At 38.4% G+C, this 10588-nt stretch overlaps 1 protein-coding gene across 2 annotated transcripts in view; it reads right to left on the reverse strand.

The window, feature by feature from the left end:
* CYTIP (cytohesin 1 interacting protein) overlaps positions 1-10348 on the reverse strand; it is a 29676-nt gene extending 19328 nt beyond the window's left edge. Inside the window, exons 1-3 of one of the 2 annotated variants that reach the window (XM_082841325.1) lie at positions 10075-10348; positions 3109-3161; positions 2841-2895 (exon numbers count right to left, since the gene is read on the reverse strand). In XM_082841325.1, coding sequence (XP_082697451.1) covers positions 2841-2895; positions 3109-3161; positions 10075-10248 — 282 coding nt within the window. In that variant the 5' untranslated portion in view covers positions 10249-10348. The remainder of the gene's footprint in view (positions 1-2840; positions 2896-3108; positions 3162-10074) is intronic. The other variant, XM_082841326.1, reaches the window with a different exon arrangement.
* Positions 10349-10588: the final 240 nt, after the last annotated feature.

Genomic DNA, 10588 nt, shown 5'->3' on the forward strand with positions numbered 1-10588 from the left:
AGTAGCAATCACTGCACATCCTTGGGGGTAATCTCATTTGAAAAGAAGTGGTCACAAAAAGCATAGTGTCTCTACAACAGAATAAGGAGTGTTTCATGTGAATGAGGAACAAGAGAGAGTACTATGCTTCTAAAACCTGATGGAAGAATTAGAGATTTCACCAAATTCAAAAGTAGAGGAGTTAAGAAAGGAGAACGTCTCTTCTTTTCTCCTAGAGCCTTCTCCCTATTCATTGCAGCTAGAGTTCCATTTTGTTTCTTTATTCATAAAACACATCTTACATAGCAGCTTCCTGTTCCTAATCTAAAAACACACTGACTTTACAACTGTGGGGCTTATATTTAGTCACCAAAGTTTTCTGAAGGCAGCACCAAAGTTAAGATATAAAAACTGATGTGCAGTATAAGGATATGGTTATGCAAAATGCCTCTAAAAGAAATGCAAAAGTGTAATGGAAAAAGAACACAGTAATACTTAAACTACTTCTCTTGCACTTAATTAGACTAGACTTCATTTGACCTAACTCATCACCTTAGCAAATATGGCCATGAAAAGCAGACAGAAAATAAGAAATGAAATTCTTAGGCTATTAAATAGATATCCATAAAGAAGTCAAAATTTTCCTAAAGCACGAGACAATACGCACATAGAGCCAAATGTTCTTAAGTGTTTCAAATAATAGTTTAAAAATGTTGCCATAGTGAAAGCAATCTTGAGAAAGAAAAATGGAGCTGGAGGAATCAGGCTACCTGACTTCAGACTACACTACAAAGCTACAGTAATCAAGACAATATGGTACTGGCACAAAAACAGAAATATAGATCAATGGAACAGGATAGAAAGCCCAGAACAGGATAAACTCACACCCATATGGTCACCTTATCTTTGATAAAGGAGGCAAGAATATACAATGGAGAAAAGACAGCCCCTTCAATAAGTGGTGCTAGGAAAACTGGACAGCGACATGTCAAAGAATGAAATTAGAACACTTCCTAACACCATAAGCAAAAATAAACTCAAAATGGATTAAAGACCTAAATGTAAGGCCAGACACCATAAAACTCTTAGAGGAAAACATAGGCAGAACACTCCATGACATAAATCACAGGAAGATCCTTTTTGACCCACCTCCTAGAGAAATGGAAATAAAAACAAAAATAAACAAATGGGACCTAATGAAACTTAGTTTTTACACAGCAAAGGAAACCATAAACAAGATGAAAAGACAACCCTCAGAATGGGAGAAAATATTTGCAAATGAAGCAACTGACAAAGGATTTATCTCCAAAATATACAATCAGCTCATGTAGCTCAATATCAAAAAAACAAACAACCCAATCTGAAAATGCGCAGAAGCCCTAAATAGACATTTCTCCAAAGAAGGTATACAGATTGCCAACAAACACATGGAAGGATGGTCAACATCACTAATCATTAGAGAAATGCAAATCAAAACTATAATGAGGGGCTTCCCTGGTGGCGCAGTGGTTGAGAGTCTGCCTGCCAATGCAGGGGACACGGGTTCGTGCCCTGGTCTGGGAAGTTCCCACATGCCGCGGAGTGGCTGGGCCCGAGAGCCATGGCCGCTGAGCCTGCACGTCCGGAGCCTGTGCTCCGCAACGGGAGAGGCCACAACAGTGAGAGGCCCGTGTACCGGAAAAAAAAAAAAAAAAAAAAAAAAAACTGCAAAATGCTGTTTAAATGCTGGAGAGGGTGTGGAGAAAAGGGAACCCTCTTTCACCATTGGTGGGAATGTAAAATTGATACAGCCACTTTGGAGAACAGTATGGAGGTTCCTTAGAAAACTAAAAATAGAACTACCATATGACCCAGTAATCCCACTACTGGGCATATACCCTGAGAAAACCATAATTCCAAAAGAGTCATGTACCACAATGTTCATTGCAGCACTATTTACAATAGCCAGGACATGGAAGCAACCTAAGTGTCCATCGACAGATGAATGGATAAAGAAGATGTGGCACATATATACATGGAATATTACTCAGCCATAAAAAAAAAACGAAATTGAGTTATTTGTAGTGAGGTGGATGGACCTAGAGTCTGTCCTACAGAGTGAAGTCAGAAAGAGAAAAACAAATACCATATGCTAACACATATATATGGAATCTAAAAAAAAATGGTTCTGAAGAACCTAGGGGCAGGACAGGAATAAAGACGCAGACATAGAGAATGGACTTGAGGACACGGGGAGGGGGAAGGGTAAGCTGGAACGAAGTGGGAGAGTGGCATGGACATATATACACTACCAAATGTAAAACAGATAGCTAGTGGGAAGCAGCCGCACAGCACAGGGAGATCAGCTTGGTGCTTTGTGACCACCTAGAGGGGTGGCATAGGGAGGGTGGGAGGGAGACGCAACAGGGAGGGGATATGGGGTTATATGTATACATATAGCTGATTCACTTTGTTATACAGCAGAAACTAACACAACATTGTAAAGCAATTATACTCCAATAAAGATGTTAAAAAAAACACATCACTAATGCAAATATATAAAATGCACATTATAAAGAGTACATCACTCTCTTATTTATGAGCTGACTGATATCAAGAATTTCTGATCAGTCTCAAACCTACCAGAAGACTAAAGCGCTACAAACAAGAAGCACACTATGTCTCAGGGTGGGTTTTTTATCCGCTGAATGTTTTCTTTCCTTGATGGTACCCAACACACTGAAAGACTACCAAAAACATTGAAAACAAGTCACAGCCTCCATCATTCCCTAAGCCCAGCTTCATTCTTTCTCTGCAAATATCATGACATAACCAGTGCCACTTTCTTCACTAAAAGTCTGGAAAATCTGAAAACTGCCCACCTGAATTTCAAACCCAAATTTTCCTTTATTTTGTTTTTCCACAGTAACAAGCTTTCTGTAAAACAAAAAACAAAAAATTAGGCATGAAGATCAAAGTATAACATTTGGCACATACCTATCATTAAAAATAACTGTCAATAAAAAATAGCTGATGTTTATGTAAACTGTAGTATATAAGACTCTATGTGTGTGTGTGATATCAACAGCCTGGAAAGCTGTGTTCCTAAATATCTTGCTGAGAAACCAAAAAATAAATTAATTTCTTTACCTTTGAGACCAGAAAAAGGTATGATCTAAAGAACTTGATCTCGTCAGAGCAAGCTGAAAAACACAAGCACACAGTTATTGAAAGGTCCTTAAGACACATCTGCAAAATGTTCTATATCACAAAGGACTTTGTTCTTTATCACCTTCTTTGGCCCAGCTCCTGGGAAATTGTTACGGAAAGGCCGTAATTTCCATTCTCTAGCGATAGCAAAGGAGAGCTGGGAAAGGGACCGTTCAGGCAGTCCGCTTGAAAGATTAAATGAGGCTTCCATAATAATACCCCATGGCAAAAGAGTTAATGTAATGTGGCAAAGCTCCAAAGCTTCCAAAAAGAACTTCATATCTAATCTGTATTTAAAATAGCCTCTGAAAGGTTAACCACAGCAATTTATAATCACACTGAAATCCAAAGAAAAATAACACCCATGGAATGGCATATAAAACCCAAATAGTTGATAGTTTGGGGAGATGCTGATGAAATGACTGTGTTTATTGTAATAGTTCAATATGTTACTGTTTTTAGCAGGATAAAATCATCTCTAAAGAACTAACTAATACTCAGAAGCACAATTCGGGTGAAATCAGAGACTCAAAACCTCAATTCTTTTTATGATTTATTTTTGCAATAGTTGTAAAAGAGTACAGTGAGATTTCCAGCCAAGAAAGGAAAGGAACCTCAGAATGATGTAAATGGTATAAATAACATCACCTTTACTCCTCTGCATGTTTTGGGAAAAGATCATATAAACATAAGCTTCCAGGATACAATCTACCGTTATAAACAAAGTAAAAATTAACAAAAAGTGGCATCTTGTTTTTAAGGTAATTATACTGAGTTTTTGTGTTTCTTGTTTTGTTTATTTGCTTAGGAATTAACAAATGTTAATTAGCTCTTTCTCAAGTGTTGGTCCAGGGCTCCAAAACATAAGCTCATTCTACTAGTTAACCCATGGTGTTTATTTAACTGGCAACCTATTATGCTTCTCATATGTCAAGGACTACAGAAAATATCAGGAGATCAATGCAGGAGTCCAAACAAATAAAAGTAAAGTAGAGGATGAAAGCCAGGAGAAAAACACGTAGAAGAAATGAATGCACAAATTAAATTTTCATTAAGGCATTTGTTAGTGGAGAAGCTTACATCACTATAAGGAATTTGAATTACCAAGTACAAAATGTCAGCATTCTCACAAATTTTCTGGAACGGCTCAGTGTCCAGAATTTGGCCACTGGTCAGTAATGTTAACATAATGAAGACCTACGAAGACCTCTTCCTAACAATTTGATGTAAATTAATTATATTTTCCTCTCTTGTCAGTTTTGGACTTCAAATCATTTATATCATCGTGAAGACTGCAATAGGAAGGCTCAGAACCAAAAAAAGAAAAAAGTTCTCTATATTTGCTAAAAAGTATCTATTTTCAATTTATAAGGACTAACTGTGGAAGACCTATAACAGTTTGTATGGTTTGTTTCAGCCTGATTTTGTCCTGATAAGTACCATTAACAAGGGTGGGGACCTTTCAGTTATGCAGTAGGTTGCCTTCTTGAGGAAGATAGCAGTAAATTCGATATGCCCAAGCATTCTCAACCTCTCTGTTATACTGTACACACGTTTTCTTATCTACTTTCATTATTTCCATTTGCTTGGCTTTGATCCTTATTTCAGATTGTAAAGTACTTAGGTAGGTCATACCTAATCGTGCTATCTGTAAATCATAACTAGGGTTTATATTTAAAATCATTACTCTTGCTGTTAATATTCATCAGATAATGCACATATTCATTCATGTGGAGGCACAGATGTGTATTTATGTGAAGGGCAGATTGGATTAAATACCTCACTTCTGTTCATAATTCCCCGTATCCTTTGGGCCTCTTGGGGAATGTATTTGTTTTACTTTCTACCCCAGTGCCCATCACAGGGCCTGGAGTCGAGTGGAACCGTAAAAACAGCTAAACAGACAAACAGAAGTAAACTACTAGACTACAAGACGAGCAGGTAAGAGGTGGTGGGAGATCCAAAGTAAGAGAGCCTTCAACTCTGTCTTTCATTAAATTAAATATCCATAGGAAAAGCTCAAGGGTAGACATTTAAAAATATAAAGTACAATTTAAAACGAAAGAAAACAAACAACGATAAAAAAAACAAACACCGGAATCGCAAAACAGCAAGAACCATAGAAAAAGGACTAATAGAAAACAAAGTCAGTCAGTAATGCCTTAATACACAACTGCTAAATGAATGAATGGTGGCAAAAATTAATGAGTCCTTACAATTTTGAGCCTTCCTTCACCAATTTTAAATACCCTTTTGCTAAGCAAATAATCATAGCATTGATGGGAACTTCAAGATTTCATCTCTTCCACCATTTAAACTGCCTTCTAAATCAAAAATTATTCTAGATAGATTCAAATATAAAATTGTTTAAGTCCACATGACAAATCCCAGACTTCTATAGAGAAGGAAATTTCCCCACCTCTCTCGGTCTAACCTTTCTATCTAGCTAAGCAACTAGATTAAGATGGAAATATCTGCCTAGCACAAGGTGAGATGCAGAGCAGATACTCAATTGTTGTGGACTGACTGATCCAGGTCATCAGTGACACAAAGGAAAAACTCAGACTAAATCAAATTATGAATTAGTTTCCACTCTGGATCAGCAATGAGCCTGTCATAGGCACCTAACGGTTAAATAAAAAAACAATTTAAATAAATTAAGCACCATCAAATTCTCTGACATGTTCCACATCTTGCCACAATGCTTACTTGGTTTTGATCTGGGCTGTCAGACTCAGGCAATGTGGAAAGGAACGTTCTCAGGGTTCAACCAACTATCTGCCTAAGTGACAAGAAGTACGTCTGAGGTCTTAGCAAAGGTCTTACACTTTAGAAAAAGTTTCCCCTGCAGCCCTGGAGTGAGCAGCCCTCTTCTAGAATCTGACCAGTGGAGTCTCTGCTCCCTTGACTGCCCTCCCAGCCTGAGCTTTTTCTTAGGGCTGTGGGGATGACAGCAAAACTCATGAATGAGGAACTGGTGTGCAATGAACAGCATATGCTGGCAACAGCTGTCTTTTATTACACATTATCTAATATGAGAAATCTAGGTTTAGCAGTTTGGCAGGGCTGCAAACTACACATTCAATTACATCTGCTGAGTAGACAGCTCTTTAACCCCTTGCTAGCTTCTAAAATAAAGATGCCTGGGGTAGGGCTGAGGATCCGTCTCTTTTGTTTTTAGTCAGAGGACTTAAAAGATTAGACATCAATGTTAAAAATGTAATTTTTGCTGCTATGCAATGATTCACAATGCCCCTCTTTAGTGCGAAACCAAGACCAAATACTTCAGCTGTCAGTTTGCAAAAACTAGGAATAATCTGCCCCAGAGCCAGCCAGACAGCCCTGCAGAAGGAGCTTGTAGTTCCATACTGTAGCCACTTCTGCGGCTAAGTAACAGCCTGTTACTTCCTGGCCCCTCTGTGTACTCATTTCCTGAAACTGTTGTGGGTCGGGGAGGGGAGGATACCTGTTCACAGATGAGGTATTTTTGGTTTCGTTGTTTGTTTCAAAAGTCCCAAAATTATGTGCTCTGCTCCCTTTCCAGTCCCCTGCCTCATTCTTCCCAATTCTTCCATGAACATAGGTTTTTTTTTTTTTTCCTTTTTACGTCAGGAACTTTAGGATAGCAGGGCTCCACAGAAATATTCTAAGATTAGCAAAATAATAGAGCTGAACTCAAGTTTTTAAATTTAAGGGCCCTTTAGGAACCCAAATAGAATGTTGTGGCTTCTCAGGAAAGTCCCATTGTGGGCCCATGAACCTCTTTTTCAAGAAAAAATTTTTGGATATTGTCTCTAAGCATACCACAGTATGGATTAGAGAATACTTTTCAAATTCTTTTGTAGTGAAATTAACAGTTTTCTACTGAACGTATACATTCAATGATCAAAATATCTTGCAGTCAGGAACACTTGGGAGTTTTGGTAATGGATGGATGTGTAGCCAGAAACAATGTAAAAGCTCGTGAAGGGCAGAACCCATCCCAGAAATACATGCATTACCGGGTTTAGCACAATATTCTGTACCTGAGCTTTTAAGTGAAATAACCCTTCCAGAAGTTGTCTATTTAGTAATAATTCGATCACCAAAAGAAAACCAGGCAAAGAGAGTCTGTCTGTGGTCCCACTAATGCACATTCAGGCTTCTCCTCTGTTTGTCAGGTTTTCACTATAGCATTCGGTGAAAACCACTTTCCAGCGACAACCTACTGCCCTTGGGAGAGTGGGTGTAAGGTCCAGCGGTACTCCTTTAGCATTGCCACATTCATCAAGATGACGTTACTTCATCCTGTCTCCTTCCTACAGCGTTTTCTGTTGCAGAGATTATTTTTTTCCTAAAACCATGTTCAGAAGTAGGACACACTGGGAGTGTGTCACCTCCTACAAATAAAGGTATTGAGATCATATAAACACACAGAAATCTGTTTTTAAATAATGTTGAGTGTAAACACCCTGGCTAACCAGATAGAGCTTTGCAGAAAGCAAAGCCAATGATAACAAGAAGTATGAATTGCTGACATCAGCCCTGAAAGGGTTGAAAATAACAGTGGGCAGAGAAACACCTGCTTGTGGGACTGCCTCAAAGGGATCTTGTTGCCTGCAGTTCGGCCAGTGCCAAATAGGTGATTATTCTCTAAAAAACCAGTTAAGGGAAATGAACATCCGTTCAGAAAATTCTGAACTGTTGGGATAAACTTGCATCAAGCCTCACTGATGATAATTGTATAGAATCAGAAGTATCGTATACAAGATGTTTTGTTTTGCCTTAAGTAAATCTCACAACAGTAAGAAAAAGCTGTTTGAATAGGAAAAGTCTTACCATGGGAAAGAATATGAGAAAAGGGAAAAGAGAAGAACTAAAAAGGATGAGAACATATGAATAAAATAACTGGTGTGGAAATGTGTGTGTATGTGTAGATATTATACAGATTATACACACACACACACACACACACACACACACACACACACACACTCAGGTACATCTCATATGCCTACATCCCTCTCATTATCTTCTGCCAATAGCCTTCTACTGATTTCTCTTTTTAGTTCATGCTACCTTCACTCAGGCTTAAAACCAGATGTGTCTCCTCCTTCTTCACTGCCTTCACAGCCAAGCCTCTGAGCCTCTTCTCCATTCCTTCGAATCTTCTTTCTCCAACTACAAAAGTTGCTCCCTCACTGCTAGTCTCTCTCTACCCACTTACCGACAAGCATGTTGTCCGACTAAGGTTCCTAAAACCTTCTACTCAATCATGCTCAGTTGTTTCCCTGTGCTGGTCAAATTACTACTTCCTCAGGGAAAGTGTCCAAGTGTTGTGTAAAGCAGCCCAGCTCTGAGGTCTCCCCTCCCCTCCCACACAGACTCTCATCAGGTCCACCTAACACAATAATGTGTTGTTACTTAAACTGCCCTAAGAGCCCCAAGATCTGTGCTGCGGCATTTAAATTATTCCTTTGCTCTGGAATACCCTTCAATATCTGGAATATCTATCCTTCAAGGTTGTATTCTAAGACATGTACTTGGATTGGAGCAGGTATATTATTTTACGTTGTATAATGCCTATTGGTTCTGCCTACTCAATTGTAAACCCTGTAAGACCAGGAAAAAGTGTCCTTCTCATTTTTGTACACCCTACACTGCTGTACACATGAAAAGTGAATAGAGATTTTGGTACTTCCCACAGTTGCTTTAGTTTCAGACAGTAAATTGATAAGAATATTCATTATTACGTTAAACAATGTCATAAAGGCACTTTTGGATTGAAAAGGATCAATCATCCAAACCATGACAAATTATTCCCTTATCTTCATTGTGAAAAATACCAAGGAATCAGCTATGTACATCACTGAAAAAAGATCACGACTCTCCCACTATGCTGTAACTCTCTAATCCTGAAATTAGAAGGCTTAAGAGGAACATATGATGTGCATATAAGATTTAAGGGCAAAAATTCATGCTTTAAAGCAATTCTTAATATTTTCTGTATTCAGATATGTACGTGGGGCATTATAGCAAGTTATTTAACCAAAATCTGAAGAGGTGTTTTGGTTTAAATTTTTTTTACTAGCTGGAAATTGAAAACCGAAAAAAAAAAGCACAATAAATCCAGTTGTACATGGATTTTTTTCCAAATGAGTTTTCCTCTCTAGGGAAATACTTTTCAATAAAAATTAAAATAATAGCATAATTATTGAGCACATACTACATGTCAGTCACTCTGTTAAGCACTGTACATTTCCTCACTTAAGCTGCAGAAGAGCCTCACTGGATGGTTCTATTATTATCTTCATTTTAGAAAAAACAAAACTGAATCTTAGAGAAGAAAGTGACTCTACTCAAGCTTCTACAGCTAGTAAGTGGTGGACCTTGCACTCATTTATCCCATTAAGAGTCTTAATTCCCAATAGTGTGAGGTATGTGCCAGTGCCCCAGAACTGAAGATAATTTAGTCAATAAAATTTGCCCTAAAAAAAGTATTCTCATTGGATTATGAACTGAAATGACTATCAACAACTGGGAGAGAGGCTGGGAGGGAAGGAATCAATGGGAGACACTGGAAGAAGGAAAAAGGAACAATAACTCTCAAACTGGTTGTGTCTACATACACCTTCTTCAAGTTGATGCGCTCAATGATTTTTATTTTACCTGAACACCTGTTCCAGTGAGAAAAACAATCTTCTTTTAACTTTTGCCTTAAAAATGTTGTCTTATAGTCTTAAATCTTCAAGATTTAAGGATTAATGCAGGAGCTCTCTGGGCTCCTCACCTCCTTCCTCACCCATACTCTGAGCCACTAATTCCAAAGCAGCTAAAATAACATTTTTAATATGCAGTCAGACAAACGTATCACTCTGCTCTCAAGAGAACATGAACACTCTAAAAGGTACAAAATAGCAACCATACCTGCTTTCTTCCCCGAGGCAAAGTAGCCACAGTATCTGCCAGCATTTGAAGCCTTCTATTATCATCCATGGGAAAGCTGCCTGTGAGTGTGGGGTAAGAGCTATACGCTGGACCAGCACAGTACTCCACGAAACTGCCATTGCTGCTCTGTTGCATGAGCCTTTGTAAAGACATTGTGAATAAAGATTACTCCAGCTAGCACATGGTTGAGTGGCCTTGCAGGCTGGGGGAAGCTAAGAGCGTAACCCTCTGACAAGTAATCAAAAGTAGCAAAGCAGAGAGAGCCCATGTGACTTCTGTGGTTTGAGGTACTTGTTACACAAACCCTATCTTGCAGTTCACTCCCATTTCTCAGTGCTCTTTTCTTTAAGCCCCTGAGAAAACCTAAAGCTAGTTTATACCATTAAAATAAGTCGACTTATTTTTTTTTCTCCTTCAAACAGCCAGAACTCTTATGCTTTCATGTTCTATGGCAAGTTGTGTTCAAAACACCATCTGCCTTTTTTTTTTCAAA

The sequence above is a fragment of the Leucopleurus acutus genome, assembly GCF_964270905.1.
Source record: "Leucopleurus acutus genome assembly, chromosome: 6".
Lineage (NCBI taxonomy): Eukaryota > Metazoa > Chordata > Mammalia > Artiodactyla > Delphinidae > Leucopleurus > Leucopleurus acutus.